This window comes from Aquarana catesbeiana, linkage group LG04 (assembly GCF_042186555.1).
Source record: "Aquarana catesbeiana isolate 2022-GZ linkage group LG04, ASM4218655v1, whole genome shotgun sequence".
NCBI classification, from domain to species: Eukaryota; Metazoa; Chordata; class Amphibia; order Anura; family Ranidae; genus Aquarana; species Aquarana catesbeiana.
The window spans coordinates 651,914,155-651,934,288 of NC_133327.1; the positions used below are offsets into that span (position 1 = coordinate 651,914,155).

Genomic DNA, 20,134 nt, shown 5'->3' on the forward strand with positions numbered 1-20,134 from the left:
CACATCCAGGGCATGTAAAAGGTAAATCCCTTAGGACATTTTGACCTGGGACACAGGGAAGGCAATACAACGTCCCTAATCAAAAAGAAATCAGAGAAGGGAACCACAGACAAAAGGGCGAAGAACCACTTAATCTTTGTGGAGTACCAGGTAAGGAGTATGACATGGTAATGCCTACACTTCCGACAGAGGTGATAGCAACCAAAAAAGCCACCTTCTGGGACAGAGCAAGCAGAAGAACCTCCTGAATATTTTCAAACGGAGGCTCCTGTAGAACCAAACGCACCAAGAATGGTACTAAGGCCAAGTTCTGCTCAACTCCCCCCCCCCCCCCCCCCAAGACGGAAGGTCGAAATCCGAGCCACCGAGAAAGAATGAGGGTAAATGGCAAGCGCCTCACACTAGTATATTTATGCTATCCATGTCTGGTGGTAAATTTTAACAGAGGAGGGCTTCCTAGCCTTCAGCAGCGTCATAACTTCAGCACCTGGCTCATAACAGCCAGGCTTTCAAAAACCAGCGACTGAAGCAGGATGGAAAATCGGCCCTTGGGACAGTAGAACCTCCCTGAGAGGCAGTCGCCAAGGGACGTCAGCGACCAAGTGCACCAGGTCGGTGTACCAAGACCGACAAGACTATCCAGGCCCACTAGAATGACCGGAATCCCTTTGGCCTCGATCCTGCACAAAAGCAGCGGCAGAATCTTGAGGAGGAGGAGAGGCATAGATCCGACTATACCAGCCCCACGGGGCCACCAGAGCGTCTGCAGTGTCCATGAGAGGAGCCCGTGACCTTGCCAGAAATCTCAGTACCGTTCCGTTAAGTCGGGACACCAACAGGTCTACCTCGGGAGTGCCCCATCAGACATATCAGATGAAACATGTCCTGGTGAAGGGACCACCCCGTGGACCAACACTAGCGACTGAGGCAACCACCTGCCATTTTTGCCATTTTTCCACTCCTGGAATGCATACGGCGGAGAGGGCCAGAACAAGGCGTTCTGCTCACCGGAGGATGCTGGCTACTGTTAGGGCTGCCAACACACACTTTGTTCCGCCCTGTCGATTGACATAGACCACTGCCGTGGCATCGTCCGACTGGATCCGTACCCGCAACCCCCGAAGTCTACCTCCATGATCCATACATAGTTTGTTCGCTCGAAGGCCCAGGATATCGATCGGCAGTCCAGATTCCTCCAGCGTCGAACGATCCTGAGCAGAACCCAGGACACCTCCCCACCCGGACAGACTGGCATTGGTGGTGACCACTGTCAAATACAAGGGGAGTAAGGATGTGCCCTCCCGAAATCCAGGAGAGTGAAGCCAAGCAATCCACTGCTTACATAACCATGCCAGAACTGGGGCCAACAACTTTGCGAGTACTTGACGGGTAGAGGCGAGACCAAAAGTCAACACCGCAAGCTGAAAATGCTTTTTTCCCCACAGTAAAATGGAGTAAGTGTTGGGCACATATTGGAGTGCGTAAATAAGCATCCGTGATGTCGACAGAAGCCTGAAAGTGCCCATGATGAAGGGACGCCACCACCATGCAGATGGACTCCATTCTGTACCCACTGGAACTGGGACAAGCACACCCTGAAGCAACAGGGCTTGCACAGCCCCAAGGAGGACTGCCAACAGTCCGGAGACAGACGCCAATTGGAAGGAAAAAACCCTTTTCGTGGTTCAAGGCCGGAGTGCAAGGACATAGGTGAGGGCGCGCCTTCATGCTGAAGGGGCCTTGTCCGTGGGTCTAGGGAGCCCCGCTCTCTGCTCTACAGACCAGGTCCAATGCGTGCCGAGAAAAAGGACTGCATCCGCTACGAGGCCCTTTTCCCCATTTTAGACTGTGGAAGACATTTACACTTCCCTCCTGTGAGACTCATAACAATGTCATCCAGGGTAGCCCCAAACAGACAATTGCCTTGAAATGGTAACCCAGTCAGAGCTTTTTTAGAAGCCCAGTCCGCAGACCAATACTTAAGCCACAATACATGTCTAAGCACCACTGCAGAAACAAAGAGCTTAGCAACCAAGGGAACTGCGTCCAAGAGGCATCACATACATACTGCAGCACCCAGACCAACTGGTCCGCCAACTCAGCAAAAGCAGAGGGAATCTGCTCCCCCTCCAGGTATGTCAGCCGGATCCTTAAAAGCCGGAGACTCCTCTATCAGAATCATGGTTGCCTTGCGCAACCTAGAGACAGGGGGATGCACTACTGGTGGAACAGACCACTCTTTAAAGGAGGAACCCCACAAAAAGGGTACCTCACAGAGAAGCGTCTTTGGAACCACAAAGGGACGCTTTGGACACTCAGTCTTTACAAACAAATATTCCAAAATAGGAGGAAGAAGGGAACGCTTTTGCTGTGCAAGACATTTTTGGGTGCCAAGGGGACCCGCACAGATGTAATAAGGGAGACAACCAGCACCTTCTTGTGCGCCACTGCAGTTGTGGAGGAACAACCTCACTGACAGGACAGGGAGTGTGGCCACCAACCCCGCAAGGTGGGCCACATCCACGACGGCAGGGCCAGACATAGGATCAGTCGAGACCGATGATGCAGGGGAGGGCTGGGGGCGCCATTTACTAGCCTATAAGCCCAAGCGCCACCTTTGAAAAATGCAAAGAACACAGGGGGGCTGCCCACTGAGACCTCAGCCGCCTTAGGCCCCGCACAGGGGTATCACTGAGGTCCCATACAGGGGACGTCAACCGAGGCCCTGCACAGGGGGGCGCTGACCCATGCTCCTCACAAGGAGCACCGGCTGAGTCTCCGCACTGGGGTGCCTACTGATACCCCACACAAGGGGCACCACTGGACCCCGCACAAGGGGCGCCTACGGATACCCCGCACAGAGTGTAACACTGAACCCCTCACTAGGGAGCACTGGCTGAAACCCCACACAGGGGGCGCCTACGGATGCCCCACACAGGGGGCGCCACTGGGCCCTTCACAGGGGGCATCTACTGATGCCCCACACAGGGGACACCACTGGGCCCTTCACAGGGGGCATCTATTAAGGCCCCTCACAGGGGGCACCAACAGAGGGCCCACTTAAACAACCGTGTGGACTAGCAGGCTGCGGCATAAATTTTCATCCGCCCGCTGCGAGTGCACAGGTCCGCGAGGGGACAGGACCAGGCTAGATTCGAGAAAGGAGGGCGGATGCCCGCAACGGTAGGCAGGCCGCAAAAGCCACGGCCTAAATTTTCGGCCGCCCGCTGCGAGCGCATGGTAGGCCGCAAAGACGCGGGCTAAATTAGTGGAAGGCGGCCACAGGGGGCGCAGATCTGCGGATGCTTGGTCACCCACCCAACCATCAGGTACCCCCCATAGTGACAACTGGAGGGGAGGGGGGGTGAACAGAGTGTCCGAAGCACCTAAGCCAGAGGCCTGGGCCTCACCCGAGGAATGGGGGGGTGGAAGAGAACCCCAGAGGCACCTACCACCCCAGGGAGTACCCGCGCCCCACACCACTCCAGGGAAGGAGAGGAGGGGGCCCCTTACCGCTCCAGCAACTGCACGGGTAACGCTCCCAGACAGGTCCTCCTCGCCACCGAAGTGGGGGGGGGCTGTCGCCCATTAGGAACGCTGTGACACAGGCCAAGACCTGGTCGTATGCGACCTCGCAAGACTTAACTCGCAGGGCCAGCCCCCGTTTAGTGGGGCTACGTTGCGGCCGACCTAGCGCGTAGTTGCGGTCTGCACGCGTTTGCTGGCCAGACTGGGGAGACCACTGGATCTTAGTGATCGGCAGTTTATTGTAAATCTCACAGGTAAAAATCCAAGAGAAAAAAAAAAAAAAGTAGCTTAAAAATTAAAAGATCCCAGCGGGGAACTAGGTCCTTACTCCTGACTAGGCAGAAAAAACTGAAGGCCTATAGCAGAGAGGGGGGTGTATATCACCTAGGACTGCCCATAGACATAGCCAAGTTTTTTTTCTGCCCAGTGTCCTACTCCTGTAGGAGGCGATATAACCCTATGGTTCTGAATAATGGAGCGCTGTGTCCGTCAATGAACGAAAGAGAAAGTATATTTTTTTGCTAGAAAATTACTCAGAACCCCCAAACATTATGTATATATATTTTTATTTTTTTAGCAGAGACCCTAGATAGAATAAAATGGTGGTCACTGCAACTTTTTATCTCGCACGGTATTTGTGCAGTCATTTTTTTAAATGCTTTTTTTTTTTCTAGAAAGAAAAACGGTTTCATGCATACAAAAGAAAAAAAAAAAAAAACAGTAAAGTTAACCCAATTTTTTTGCATAATGTGAAAGATAATGTTACGCCGAGTAAATACATACCTAACAGGTCACGCTTTGAAATTGCACACACTCGTGGAATGGCACCAAACTTCGGTACTTAAAAATCCCCATAGGTGACGCTTTAACATTTTTTACAGGTTACCTGTTTAGAGTTACAGAGGAGGTCTGGTGCTAAAATTATTGCTTTTGTTCTAACGTTCGCAGCGATACCTCACATGTGTGGTTTGAACATTGTTTACATATGTGGTCATGACTTATGAATGCGTTTGCTTCTGTGCGCGTGCATGCAGGGACAGGGGCGCTTTAAATTATTTTTTTATTATTATGTATTTTACTTTTATTTTTCCACTTTTTTTTTTTTTTATCACTTTTATTCCTATTACAAGGAATGTAAACACCCCTTCTAATAGGAACAGTGCGTGACAGCTCCACTTAACAACGAAATCTCTTGTCTATATGTCCCCATATCTCGCCTCTAGGCAGGGAACATCCCCTCCCGCTGCCTGTAAGAGCGATCAATCGGCTGAACAGCCGCTATGATTGTTCTTACAATGCAGGGAATCGCCGGCTCTAAAAGAAGATATCTGAATGATGGCTGTAGCTGCAGGCGTGTGTGTGATTATGAGTGTGGGATTATGAGTGTGGGATTATAACCCATACTGAAGCATTGTGAACTGAAGAAGGGGTACCTGAACATATACATGTGTGTGGTTTTGGACCATGCTTCGAACAATGCTGCCCTTATTATTATCATTATTACAGGTACTTATATAGCGCTGTCAATTTATGCGGTGCTTTACATATTTTATTATACATTGGCAACAGTCCCTGAATTGAATTACTGAAATAAACAAACTTTTGGATGATATTATATTTTTTTGAGATGCCCCTGTATTTCCTATACCGGACTACAGAAAAAAAAACTAAACTGGAATCTGCTGGGCTGTTAGAACTACAGGACACAAATCAATTATGTATAAGGTAGTAAAAGTATGAAATTTTATTACAATTACCTTGTGGTAAAAGGCTTATGGCACAGCTGCTACCTGCAAGAACACAGAGAAGGTTTTTCATCATTCACAGTTAAATCAAACATTTTGAGGAGAAGAGAGAAAAGAAAAGAAAAAAAAAAAAAAAAAAAAAAAAAAAGAAGAGAAAGGAGAGAAAAAAAAAAAAGACAGAAAACAGAAAAAGGGAAAAGAGAAAAAGAAAAAAAAAAAAAAAAAAAAAAAAAAAAAAAAAAAAAGGATAAATTAGAAAAGGAGAGGAGAGAAAAGAGAAGTTACTCTTTTGTCTTGCTCTGTTAAAATGAATCGGTCCTAGCTACCCTGTGTCAGCCATCAAATCAAACCTTGTGTCATTTGGAGGCCCCGACATCTAGGGATCGACCGATTATCAGTGGGGTCGATATTCACTTATTTAGAAGTATCAAATCAGTCAAAAAAACTGACCGATATTACCGATATTCCTTCAAGGGGTTTTACCGGGGTGATGCCTGCAGCTATCACCCCAGTACCGTTCTTTAGAGCGGACGGTCGACTTTATTTTAATGACAACTGATGTGGCTCAGCAGCCGCTCGGCTGTTATTACAAGCAGCGGTAGGGGACGTTCCCCCTCCCACCGCCTTCTGCGGCTTGCCCAGGCTCTCCCATCCCACCGCTTGGTTAGGGTCTCAGATCTAGTAATACGGAAGCAATGTCATGACATCACTTCTTGGATTACTGGCATCGTAACCGCTTCCCGACCGGATACTGTGTATATATACGGCGGCAGAATGGCTCTGCTGCGCAAATCGCCGTATATATACTGCGGCCGCTTTAAGAGCCATAGCAGGCACACGCGCTGCAGAGCTGGGGACCCAATGCGTGTGGCCGGTGGGCGCGATCCTCGCCGGCCACCCGCGCTTGCGGGCACGAGAGTAGAAACAGGGGTTTGTGTGTGATCGCCGCCATTACTAGTAGGAAAAAAAAAGCCTCCAATCTATCCCCTATTTTGTAGCTGCTATAACTTTTGCAAAAACTACTCAATTTACACTTATTGCGATTTTTTTAACCAAAAATATGTAGAAGAATACATATCGGCATAAATTGAGAAAAAAAATTAGTTTTTGTTTGTTTTTTTTAATTGGGATATTTATTATTATAGCAAAAAGCAAAAAATATTGTGTTTTTATCAAAATTGTTGCTCTTCTTTTGTTTATAGTGCAAAAAAGGAAAACCGCAGGTGATCAAATACCACCAAGAGAAAGCTCTATTGGTGGGGGAAAAAAAAGGACGTAAATTATGTTTGGGTACAGCATTACATGACTGCACAATTGTCAGTTAAAGCGACGCAGTGCCGTATCGCAAAAAATGGCCTGGTCAGGAAGGGGGTAAATTTTTCCGGGGCTGAAGTGATTACAGGCTCCAATTTTAAAACATGAAGTATTCAAAAACGCAGATCTTGACGTTTTGAATACTTGAATAAAGAGTACCCCTCACATGCCTATTACTGTCACAAGGGATGTTTACATTCCTTGTGACAGCAATACCAGTGATAAAAAACAAAAACTGAGTAAAACAAAAAAAAAAAAAAATCAAAAAAATGTAAAATGTACAAAATATCAGCAAAATGGACAAAATATGGGTATCTTATCGGCACAGAAAAAAACGATATTGCTATAAGACCTGCCCCTTCTGGCATCACCGCCTATCAAACAACTATCAATTATCAAAGCCTATACTGTGCACTGGGGAATTGCCTAATGTTAACAGCAAGCCTTGAAAAAAAAAAAAAAGTTAAATTCCCATGTACAGCCTAGGGCCTAGGCCTACAATCCAAGAGGTGGCTATACACACCTAGTTCAGGACAGTAATTTACCATGGACCTTCATGCCCAGTTTTTTTTTTCAGTTCAAGTACTTGGTGCTCAGAATACAAATGTGATCTAATGAGTTGAGGTTCTGGCAATTCCAGCCATTAACATAAAGGGCAACCTCACTGCCCAACCGTACCGCACAGGATTATGGGTCAGGCACTCAACCCATTTGATCCAGAAAGTCTGTACATGGCAGAGCACCCAGTAATTTCAGGCACCATTGGGCTTATACCTAAAAAGAACCTCGTCTACATTTTGGAGGTGCCAGCTACGTGATGACAGCTCTGGATTAGTTGGACTTCAGGGTTGCTTTATGGTACATTCAGGAGCCTGTTGGTGCCTGCTCTACAGTCTTGCTGACAGTTCAAGAAGGTTTGCTTAGACACAGATTATCTTTAATGTGCATCTGGGCCACACAGGAGTATATGTTTAATACCAAACTGTAAAATGTGCATTACCAAGGTTGTTCTCCATACACGATGCTATATTGTCCACCACTCTCCTAAAGTCTTCTGTATCTTCTACTGCAATTTCCTTCCTTAGGCAGGCAGTTAAAGCACAGATTACATCATTTTTACATGGATCAGGAATGCTGTTTAATGCACTGAAAATCACAAGAAACAATTGCAGGTTAACTTTCAGCCACAGAACTCCATTTGTTGGTGGAGATAAATCCACAGGCTTCCAGCATCTCTTCAGTTATTCTACCAGAGCTATCAGCTCTATTTTCTGCACTGCCCCCATGAAGCTATGCAAAGGACAGGGACCCCTGAGCAGCAAGAGTGAGACTCCTTCATAACAGACAAAGTAAGGGAATGAAGCTGAGAACTGGATAGAAAAGTCTTTCTTCAGGAACCCAATATATGAACCAGATACCAGTGTATTTGTGCCACCACTACCAGCGCAACTGGTGCCCTCATAAACACCAAGAAGTCTCATTACACATACAATCCCTGCCCAAATTATGCCGCCTTAGCCTCCGCAACATTTCCAGAATACGCCCCTTTTTAACTAATGACACCAACAAGCTTCTAATTCACTCCCTGGTCATCTCTCGCCTCGACTACTGCAACTCACTCCTCATTGGATTACCTTTACATAGACTATCCCCCCTTCAGTCCATAATAAATGCCGCTGCAAGACTCATCCACCTTACCAGCCATTCAGTGTCCTCCACCCCTCTCTGCCAATCCCTACACTGGCTTCCACTCACCCAACAAATAAAATTCAAAGTACTAACAATAATTTACAAAGCCATCCATAACTCTGCCCCCAGCTACATCATTAATCTAGTCCCAAAATACCAACCAAGTCGCTCTCTTCGGTCCTCCCAAGACCTCCTCTGCTCTTTAGCTCCCTTGTCACCACCTCCTCCCATGCTCGCCTCCAGGATTTCTCCAGAGCTTCTCCCATCCTTAGGAACTACCTACCCCAACCTGTCCCTGAATCTATCCATCTTTAGACAATCCCTGAAAACCCTTCTCTTTAACTAACTAATGCATTGTTTTACTTCCTCCATCAGCTCATCCCCCCACAGCTATTACCTTTTGTATCAATTAACCCTTCCTTTTTAGATTGTAAGCTCTAATGGGCAGGGCCCTCTGATTCCTCTTGTACCAAATTGTAATGTAACTGTACTGTCTGCCCTCATGTTGAAAAACACTGCGCAAACTATTGGAGCTATATAAAACCTGTATTATAATAATAACTAGAAAAGGTACAATTTCTGGGGAAATTGTGAAAGTGTTCTTGCCTCTACAACTGGAGTGGGCGGAGTAACTGGGTGGGGTGGAGTGGCTTGAGTAACTGTGAAAAGTGTTAAAAAGCTTAATATTTTAAAAAAGTATAAATAGTAGTAAAAAAGTTCCATCATTCGCTGAAAGAGCTGAACATTTTTTTCAAAAGTAATTTTTTTTTTCAAAAATGAATTTTTTTTAATCAAAAATGATTTTTTTTTAATCAAAAATGATTTTTTTTTCTTCAAAAATGATTTTTTTTTTCAAAGGTAATTTTTTTTTTCAAAAATGAATTTTTTTATTTCAAAAATAATTTTTTTTTCGAAATTATTATTTTTTTTAAAGTAATTTTTTTTCAAAAATAATTTTTTTTTTCAAAAATTTTTTTTTTTTCAAATATATTTTTTTTTCAAAAATAATTTTTTTTTTTTAAAGTAATTTTTTTTTCAAAAATATTTTTTTTTTCAAAAATATATATTTTTTTTTTCAAAAATGATTTTTTTACTTTTTTCAAAAATTATTTTTTTACTTTTTTCAAAAATTATTTTTTTTTTTCAAAAATATTTTTTTTTTTACATGGGGCGGTCATAATGTTTTGGCTGATCATGGGGTGGTCATAATGTTTTGGCTGATCATGGGGTTGTCGGCTTTTGTCACTTCCCACTCTAGTTTTGAACATTTCGCCATTCATTCCTATGGGACCAATTTCGCCGCAAAAACGTCATTTCGTGGACCATTCGGCAAAACATTCCACAAAGTAATAACACACCAATCGGGAACAATCCGCTCGTTTCGGTATATTATTTGTCTCTGTAGTGTGAAAACTGTGGGAGGAGTCTACAAGCATTATCAAGTCTAGCAGATGAAGTCACATGCATTTGGAGTGTCTCAGCATCTTGTGTTTACAACCACTGTTTCCTAGCAACGCTCATGCCCTGTTTATGCTTCGCAAATACTGCTTCATCAAAACTGCCCCATCAGAATTACCCCATCAAAACTGCCCCATCATATTCCTCTATTATAAATCAGTACATGGTGTGTCTGTCCCCTCCCCCGGGCTCTGTAATCAGCTGAGATGCTCCAGCCACCTTCCCCCCCCCTGTGTATAACAGAAGCTTTGGTAACCATGGCAACAAAACAAACACTAACAGTACACTCTGATTAATGGCTAAAATTTCCTGAAATGACCTCTAAACAAATGGCCGTATTTTAAAAACTATACATCCTACAGCGAAGATCTTTATATTGTGAGAATCACAAGACCCAGACCTAGATGTATAGTATGTCTCTGAAATATTAAAAATGAAGGCACAGTCGCAGTTTAGAAATTGCCCTTCAAATTTGGAGGGGGCTAGAGTGTAGTTTCAATGAATGTCAATGGACGGCGTGAGTTGCAAACAAATGGTCATATTGTGAAAACTATCAGGACTATGGCTTAGCCGTGGACATGTTTAGTGGCAGCAGGGATAGCTGAACGTTTTGATATAAGATTTGTGTAGGTGGGCTTGAAAATGAGGGAGTGGCGGCAGTTTAGAAATCATGTTCTGATTTTCCAGCTTTTGTCATCTCCCACTCTAGTTTCCCCATTCATTCCTATGGGACCAATTTCGCCGCAAAAACGACGATATTTCGTGAACCATTCGGCGAAACGTTCCACAAAGTAATAGCACACCATTCGGGAACAATCCGCACGTTTCGGTATATTACTTGTCTATGTAGTGTAAAAAGTGTGGGAGGAGTTAGGGTGGTAAATTTGGCTATAATAATAAGAATAATATATATGTGAGATAACAGTAAGTGGTCTTGCTATGCAAGAACACTTAATAATTACAGAGGTGCCATGGCAGTCAAATAAGACAGGAGGATTGCCTGACACAAACTCAGGCCCGCTTTAAAATTATATGAACAAATGCCTTGCTTTACCTTGCCAAGACCCTTTTCAGTGGATTCTTGTTGTCAACTGCAAAGTACATTTCAGCCAGAACACTCATAGAGCAGCAGAGCTCCTCCGTACCAGCAGAACTGCTAGGAAGGTCTTCCAAGAGAGGCACCACCTGAAATAAGAGACAAGATGACGGTTTACAGAAAATATTTCCAGACCCTCCTGTCCTGTGTTTTAGTCAATCATCCACACTGAAACAAACTAGTATCAGGATTCGACCATACCCTGTTGCACATATACAGTAAGCGAACCCCGATCCTCATCAGACCCCACCAACTACCCCCCCCCCCCAACCCCTTACCCTTCTACCTAATAATACTACACTCCTCCTTTCTTTCTTCCCCATTCTTAAGCCTCCTTCTTCTTTTTCTTTCATACCCTTAACAGCCCTCTATTACAATGTTTTTTCTTACTTCTGCATGCATTTATGATTCTCACCCTATAAAACACCAACTAGACAAAGTACACTGCCCACACCATGTAATAATTAGCATTTCTCATCACAAACAGACCCCGCCCCTCTCTACTTTATTCAGAACTGCATTAAATAGATAGTAAATCTGCATATCAGTCAGTATGGGCAAATCCAACACAGACAATTGTAAACGTCACTGAATATCTGCATTCTTATTTATGCAACGTCTGATTGTGTCAGAGTCCCATCATCATAAGCTGCACAGCTGCCCCTCACCCCTTCCCCTTTAGAAATCACAGTCCCCCATACCATATGCAACCAGCATTCTTCTACCTCAGGGGTAGGCAACCTAGGTGGAGATCTACCTGCATATGGGAGAAGTCAAAGATCACCGGGCACAGCGTCACCTCCTCACACCCGATTTAAACCTCTAATTGCCGTACTACCGCGTTGAAATCGTGTGCAATCATGGGCTTAAATCTCGTGGTGAGGAGGCAACATATCACCTCCTCACTGCCTGCCAAACACACTCAGATCGTTTTTAAGAGAAGCAGCTGTGCCTGCCGCATTTATGAAAGAGCGCTTAGGTGCATTCTGCATCGGCACCCTGCGGTTGAGTCTACTGTCCCCAATCTCTACCTCCTTTAGCTGGTGAGGCAGCAGCCAAAAAGCCTGTTGCTTTTGGTGGGTGCTACTGCCTGCCAACCGCGACCCATTCAAGTAAATGGGGCAAATCCGCAAGCGCCCCGCAACTGCATGCCTCTGCGGGGTCCAAGAAGTTAAAGCAGGTAGTGAGCAGGCAATACAATGCCTCCTCACAGTCTGCTTTATTTATTTTATTTATTTATTTCAGGTACTTCTATAGCGCCATCAATTTACGCAGCGCTTTACATATACATTGTACATTCACATCAGTCCCTACCCTCAAGGAGCTTACAATCTAAGGTCCTTAACTCACTCATTCATACATACTAGGGACAATTTAGACATGATCCAATTAACCTATCAGCATGTCTTTGGAGTGTGGGAGGAAACCGGAGTACCCGGAGGAAACCCACGCAGGCACAGGGAGAACATGCAAACTCCAGGCAGGTAGTGTCTTGGTTGGGATTCGAATCAGTGACCCTTTTTACTGCTAGGCGAGAGTGCTATACACGACACCACTGTTCCACCCACTGTGCTTTAACCCCTTGGGTGCTATACTGCCCAAGGTTGCAGGACGCTTGCAAAGCGGCCTCATTCACTTGAATGGGTCATGCAGGGCGGGTGATATGGGCACAATAGCATCTTTATGCTATTGTGCATCTATATGGGCACAATAGTATCTTTATAGATGCTGTTGTGCCCATAAAGATGCTATTGTGCATCTATATGGGCACAACAGCAGCTATATGGGCCCAATAGCATCTTTATGCTATTGGGCCCATATAGCTGCTATTGTGCAACTATATGGGCACAACAACATCTTGCTGCTGTTGTGCCCATATACAGTATCTGCTACTGTGCCCATATCGTTGATATTCTGCCCATATAGCTGCTATTGTGCAACTATATGGGCACAACAGCATCTATATGGGCACAATAGCATAAAGATGCCATTGTGTCCATATAACTCTTATTGTGCTCATAACAATGTTACAGTCTCCTATGATGCCCAGTGACACTGACCTTGCAGCGCTGCTGTGGATCCCACGGCTACCAGGACTCAGAGGCGGAGTTACACCAACAGCATGCCCGACATTCCTGCTGGAACTTTAGACGAGGCATCAGCTTATGCAGCCTGGCTGATGCCTCCATGATACTGCTGGCGCTGGCTGTGAGCTACGTGCCTGGAAGTAGTTCCCCTCCTTCTCCTGCATGTTCACCCAGGCTATGTGTCAGCAGGTTGGCAAGCCCAGGCGATCAGTCACCTGGTCACGATCGACTGGCAGATCTCGGTCCACGGGTTGCCGACCTGGGTTCTACATATTACTATAAAATCCAACCCTCAATCATATTGTTTCCTTAGTACAGACATGTAAGCCTATAACATCATACGTGTGCTAACAGCAGTGTTCATTTTGGCGTCAAATTTCGATTTTGTTTTAGTCATAGCCTTTTGACTACAATGCCATTTTAGTTTTAGTCGTATTTTAGTCATCTGCAATTGTTTTAATTCTAGTCATATTTAGTCAACTAAAATATGCAGTACATTTTCGTCAACTAAAACCTAATGTGTTTAGTTAAAGAGGAACTGCAGTCTGCTCACATAATTTGTAATAAAAACATCTTTGCCATTCTGAAGCTTCCCTTCAACCACTTTGCATAATATTTTATATATACTGTGATTCTGTACTTGCCAAATAATTTATAGAAAATAACCAAAAAGTTAAAAAAAAAAAACATTTCTTAATTTCTGAATTTTTCCTCTTCACTGATGTGAACTGATAAGCAGAACTGATAGGGGGCACCGATTATCAGTGTAAATGTGCCAGAATTGCCAGTTACTGTTTCATTTCCTCGCACTGTGACAGCACATAAGGAAATACTGCCAAAAACCGGCAAGTCTGTTTACAATGTGATCAGCTGTGATTGGCCCTTTACCTCGATCTGTGATCAGCTGTACTCGAAGGACACAGCTATCACAGAGCGCACCCGTTGGGTGCTCAGTGGGCATGCAGGGGGGCGGGGTTCTGGGAGGACGTCAATAGATGCCCGCCCAGAACTAGCGGAACGTGGGGTCGGCAACCAGCTGCCTGGTGCCCGGAACTGCATGTCCGTGTCATCAGGCAATAGGAATTGCTCACGCATGGGAATGGGCTGGCAAAAGCCCAAGCACCAGGAAGCAATTTCTAGTCGCAATGGTGACCTGGCCCTGGAATTTGTCGAGCTCTGTGCTTACAGCATATTTGAGCGTCAATCTCTCCTCCTGCTTGCTATAATGAGAGATTGAAATTTCAGGTTTTTAGTGCTGAAGAATTCTGCCTCTAGGAATGAATGCACCAGGAAAGCTCTTGCACGACCTCTGAGATCTGACGCTTTCCATGGTTTTGAAGCATGTTCTTCCCTCATTCATATAAACAATGGAAGTTAGCTATTATCCCTACCCCCCTCAAAAAAAAGTAATCATGGTAACTGGTTTCAACAGGCAGCAGAAAATTGACCATATTACTTATTCCATCCATATCACAGAATTTTACGGGCAGCACAATGGCTTAGTGGTTAGAAATTTTGCCTTGGGAAACTAGGGTACCTGATTTAAATTTTAGCCAGGACACTGCTTACATCAGCGGTTCTCAACCTGGGGGGTTGAATGCCGATTTTCTAGGGGTCACCAAATCCCGGGTGGTTCCTGGAGCCCGCGCCGCTCTCCCAGCAGGGCTGTTCCTGGAGCCTGCGGCCGCCCACTCAGCCTCTTCACGGCTACCCATTCAGTTCACGGCATGGCTGGGGGGGTGGAGACTAGCGGTCAATTGACTGGAGAGGAATGTGAAGTAGGAGGGGATGGAAGAGACCCCATCTCCCGATTTCGGCATAGGTGTCACTGCTGCAAGACACCACGGAGCCGGAGACACAGTGAGTAACACTGCCTGTGATTATAGTTGACATTAAAAGTCCCCAGCAGATGACCTTGATCAAGAGCACCTAAGTTGGCTGATCAGAACTCCCCCCCAGCACTGCCACTGATCCCATCCCCCCACCAGCACTGCCACTGATCCCCTTCTCCTCCTCCTCCCTCAACAAGGAATAAGAGAAGGAACAAGAAGAGAGAGAACATGGATGAGAGAGAAAAGAGGGGAAAAAACAAAAGAAAAAGGGGAGAGAAAGAACAAGAGAGACACAGACATACATAAAAGGCAGAGAGACACACAGAAAAAAAAACAAGACATTAGAATAGAGAGAGCTAAAAAGGAAAGAAAGGAGAACAAAGAGAAAGGGTGGTACAATCCAAAAATGTGCCAGAAGGGTTTTTAATACTGTATGAGTGGAAGGGACTCAGAGAGCGCTAAATGCCTGCGGATTAGGGGCACAAATGACTTTGCCACGAAAATAATTTTACTGTTAGGGGTCCAAACAACTTGGGAAATTTTATTAAGGGGTCATGGCCCTAGAGGGGTTGAGAACCTCTGGCTTACATGTTTACCCTGCATTTGCATCAATTACTTCCAGGTACTTCAGTTTCTTTTTATACTCCAAAAACATGCAGGAAGATGAATGGGCTTCTGTCTAAACGGGCCCTAGTATGAGAGTGTATATGTGAGACAGGGACCTCAGATTGTAGGCTCCTTGAGTGCACTGATTGATGTGAATTATAGTATGTAAAGCACTGCAAAACTGTAAACACTACATAAATAACTGTAGTAAATCTATAATTAAAGTGCAACTAAAGACAACATTTTTGACATTTTGGATGGATTGGAGTGGGATAACAACAGGTTTTTTATTGTGGTCTGTGTCACAGTCAAGCCTAGTACACATGGGCCGGAACGATAGATACCAGCCGACAATTGGCCCGTGTGTATGGCGGCTGGCTTCCGTTGAAGGGGGTCATGACCGAAAAAGGTCTGTGGGACTCCCAGTGGGTTGAACGAAAGATAAACCTAGTAGTGTTTACAAGGCTTAAGGGAGATTCACCCTCTCTATTTGTCCCGTTTACCATTATTATCAAAAGTGAAAGCAAAAGAAAATCTGAAATTTTGGCTTTACACCAAAACAGGAATAGAGGAGAAATCCTCCGAAGGGGACACTAGTTCTCGTAGCCCTGAAGACACCCTGGGATTCCCTCACTTTGGAGGGATTTCCTCACACTTTCTGTTTTGGCTATGGGGCAGGAAGAGAAGGGAAATGTCCCCTATGGGGCAAAAAAGAAAAAAAAAAAAAAAAAAAGGAGTGTTATAACCCTCCCTACTCTATCCAAAATGAAAAAAAAAATGTTTTGCCTTTAGTTCTACTTTAAGTTTGTGATCCTAGCATTTGAAGGTTTGTTTAATCAACCAAAGGTAATCCACTAGACTTTTCTCTTGGCTAAACTAGAGTGAAAATATTAATGTGGTCCTAAATGCAGAAGGTTTTTTCTTTATCTTAATGCATTCTATTATTTTAATTCTGTGTGCAGCTCCCCCCCCCCCCCCATACTTACCTTAGGGGGGGCGATCCGCACTGAGTGGCTCAGGAGCAAGCCTGCATTAATGCCCCCATCGGAAGCTTGCTATGGGGGCACTTAACAGAGGGAAAAGGCAGGAGCGTGGGACTTGAGAAGAGGAGGATCAGGGTTGCTCTTTGCAAAACCACTGCACAGAGCAGGTAAGTATACAATGGTTGTTATTTAAAGAAATACCTTTACAAATCACTTTAACTTCAGCTATCCCATCACCATAAACTGCCAAAGTTATTTTGGGATCCCAGCTCCCGTTCAAAGGATTTTAAGTAACTAATCATCACAGAAAATAAATATGGATCATCGACACCTCCTGCTGCAGCAGAAGAACAGAGACTCCATAGTGTGGAAGAACAGTCCCAATGAACTCAGGGTGGTCTCAGTTGTAACATAACATATTTAAATCATTTTCCAGTTGTTACCTTTTTGATGCAGTGGATTTGCTGAACTCCGTCTTGTAACTGTAAGCACTGAAGAAGAAGAGAAGGCAAACCTTCTGCCTCGCCATCTGTAAAATCTATAGAAACATGTCATGTATAAATGAGTTATCTGCTGCTTTATAGTAGACATCAGCCCTATACAACATTCTGTATGGTCTGTGCTGGGCAATGGATTCACTTCTCCACCCTGGTGAATAAGGATCAATTGCAGCCAACCAGAGAAAACATTCAGCGAGTTTCTTTTATTATTAATAATAGTATATATAAACCAGACGAGTAGACATATACTACAAACAGCGCTAATTGTTGAGCAAAGATAAATATAAAATCATGCGGCCAACTACGCACAAAAGCAATCAAACAGAGAGGTAGAGAGTCTGTGAAGTGCTCAGAAAAAAGTCCATCAGTGACAATACAGTCGTATCTCAGTGTGCGCCTTCCACCGGTCAGCAGAATTTCACCCTGTGTTGACACTCTCCCCCTAGGGGATCGAACTCACCAGATCTACTAATTTAAAAAGCCTCCAAGAACAAAAGGTCTTCTCAGCACCACTCTCTCAGTACCGCTCCTGGGGGTTCAGGGGGGGGCCACAACTCCAAACAGATGAATGCCAGAAAAAGAAAATTGTGTGCACATAGCGTAATTCTGTTTATTAAATTGTACCCCACAATCTTCATAAAAAAACCCTCATTCTATATACGTACACTATAAAAGCAGTTAAACAAGCAAAAACGTATATGGGTAGCGTGTCACCGTTCAGAAGACCAGCCGATTCGATATCCAGGGGAACAGGTCACTTCCTGGTTGTGGATCGGACCGTGGTGGAACGCATACCTCACTTCCGGCGTCGTGTAAGCCACGCCCTGACGCGTTTCGTCATATCCTGACTTCGACAGAGGGCGTGGCTACACGGCGTCATGCAATGCTTATATCACCCGCCCCAATCACAGCTACCAATCGCAGAACATCCGGCCCGACGTCAGGCGCACGACGTCAGACAAGGAGCTCAGCGGTGGTTCAGCATAGGAAGAAAGGGGGGGCGTGTCAAACCTAGCTGCACATAGTCAGTGACTGTGGCGATGTGTCAGGATCAACGAGCGATCGCTCATCTCATAGGTCCACACAGCGCACAAACCTACACAGTCACTAGCCGGCATAACAAACAAATATCACTGCAATACAAACAGACATGATTACATAAACTTAAAGATTACTCAGATATCAACATAATCTTAATGATAGAGCAAACACTTACAAGCTATGATTTCATAAATATTTTCAAGCATAAGAGAAATTAGTTAAATAAACAGTATATATTAAAAATCATATCCCGATAAAGGACATGCAGGTAAAAAATAGATAAATCAATATAAATTGAATTAATATAAGATTAAAAAGCATCAGTATCAAAAAAAGGAATATAAATCTATATCCCTTGAAGATAACAGCATATCACACACATATATAATAAAGGTCATAATGAGGGTCATACAAAAAATGACATTATAAATAAATAGTAGACATTGAATAAAAAACTCTGCTTCAGAGATAATCATTGCTGACGAAACGCGTCAGAACGTGGCTTACACGACGCCGGAAGTGAGGTATGCGTTCCACCACGGCCCGATCCACAACCAGGAAGTGACCTGTTCCCCTGGATATCGAATCGGCTGGTCTTCTGAACGGTGACACGCTACCCATATACGTTTTTGCTTGTTTAACTGCTTTTATAGTGTACGTATATAGAATGAGGGGTTTTTTATGAAGATTGTGGGGTACAATTTAATAAACAGAATTACGCTATGTGCACACAATTTTCTTTTTCTGGCATTCATCTGTTTGGAGTTGTGGCCCCCCCCTGAACCCCCAGGAGCGGTACTGAGAGAGTGGTGCTGAGAAGACCTTTTGTTCTTGGAGGCTTTTTAAATTAGTAGATCTGGTGAGTTCGATCCCCTAGGGGGAGAGTGTCAACACAGGGTGAAATTCTGCTGACCGGTGGAAGGCGCACACTGAGATACGACTGTATTGTCACTGATGGACTTTTTTCTGAGCACTTCACAGACTCTCTACCTCTCTGTTTGATTGCTTTTGTGCGTAGTTGGCCGCATGATTTTATATTTATCTTTGCTCAACAATTAGCGCTGTTTGTAGTATATGTCTACTCGTCTGGTTTATATATACTATTATTAATAATATTTGTTTTTAATCTTATGATTTTCTAAAACGGCTGCTGTCCTTTAGATCACTCTGCATAGATACTGAGTGTTATCATCTCCCCCAGTCTTTAGTTTTGCTCTCTTTTGACATCAATTGATCCATTTGGCGCTGAGTGGTGTGCTGTAGGCCTGGGCAGACCTTACCTTGAGTTTCTTTTATTATCAAGAGAACACAGCAACAGTGCTCAAGTCAGAAGGGTCATTAAATTTCTTTTTATCGGAGTTCTGTGTATCCCTCTGCAGAATAAGAACACACAGATCTATAGAGTCTCAAAATGGGGGCAGCAGGGGTGTACATCCTGTAGTCTGTGCTTGGTAACTACCTCCTGCTTTACTTTCTGCATCAATAATCACAGTCGAGCTTAACCACTTGCTTACTGGGCACTTAAACTGCCCTCCTGTCCAGACCAATTTTCAGCTTTCAGCGCTGTCGCACTTTGAATGACAATTGCGCGGTCATACTACACTGTACCCAAATGAAATTTTAATCATTTTTTTCCCACAAATAGAGCTTTCTTTTGATGGTATTTGATCACCTCTACGGTTTTCATTTTTTGTTAAAAAAATTGAAAAAGACAGAATTTAAAAAAAAAAAATTATATTTTTTTTTATATTTTGTTATCAATTTTTGCAAACAGTTAATTTTTCTCCTTCGTTGATGTACGCTGATGAGGCGGCACTGATGGGCACCGATAGGTGGCAGTGATGGGCACTGATGGGTGGCGGTTATGGGCACTGATGGGTGGCGGTTATGGGCACTGATTGGGCACTGATTGATGGCAGCACTGCTAGGTGGCACTAATAGGTGGCACTTGTGGGCATTGATAGGTGGCACTTGTTGGCATTGATAGGTGGCACTTGTGGGCTTTAATAGGTGGCACTTTTGGGCACTGTGGGCACTGGCAGATGGCACATCTGTGCCTCCTTCCTCTTTGGGACCGATGTCCCTTTGACATAAGCCGGTGATCGGCTTTTTTTTCCTCCTCACGCTGTCAGCGTGAGGAGAAAACGAAACCGATCGCCGAGCTTTTGTTTACATCATGTGACCAGCTGTCATTGGCTGACAGCTGATCACATGGTAAGGGGCCGGGACCGGCCCCTTACTCGGATCTGTGATCA

General features: G+C 44.5%; 1 protein-coding gene across 5 annotated transcripts in view; it reads right to left on the minus strand.

Annotated features, from left to right (window-relative positions):
* Nucleotides 1-20,134, minus strand: part of THADA (THADA armadillo repeat containing) — a 904,047-nt gene that overhangs the window by 877,893 nt on the left and 6,020 nt on the right. For all 5 annotated transcript variants that reach the window (XR_012244018.1, XM_073628459.1, XM_073628460.1 and 2 more), the window contains exons 3-6: nt 16,782-16,876; nt 10,789-10,919; nt 7,588-7,733; nt 5,286-5,318 (exon numbers count right to left, since the gene is read on the minus strand). Coding sequence is in view for 4 of the 5 variants with exons in the window: in XM_073628459.1 (XP_073484560.1) it covers nt 5,286-5,318; nt 7,588-7,733; nt 10,789-10,919; nt 16,782-16,876 (405 nt within the window). In the remaining variant the exon portion in view is untranslated. The remainder of the gene's footprint in view (nt 1-5,285; nt 5,319-7,587; nt 7,734-10,788; nt 10,920-16,781; nt 16,877-20,134) is intronic.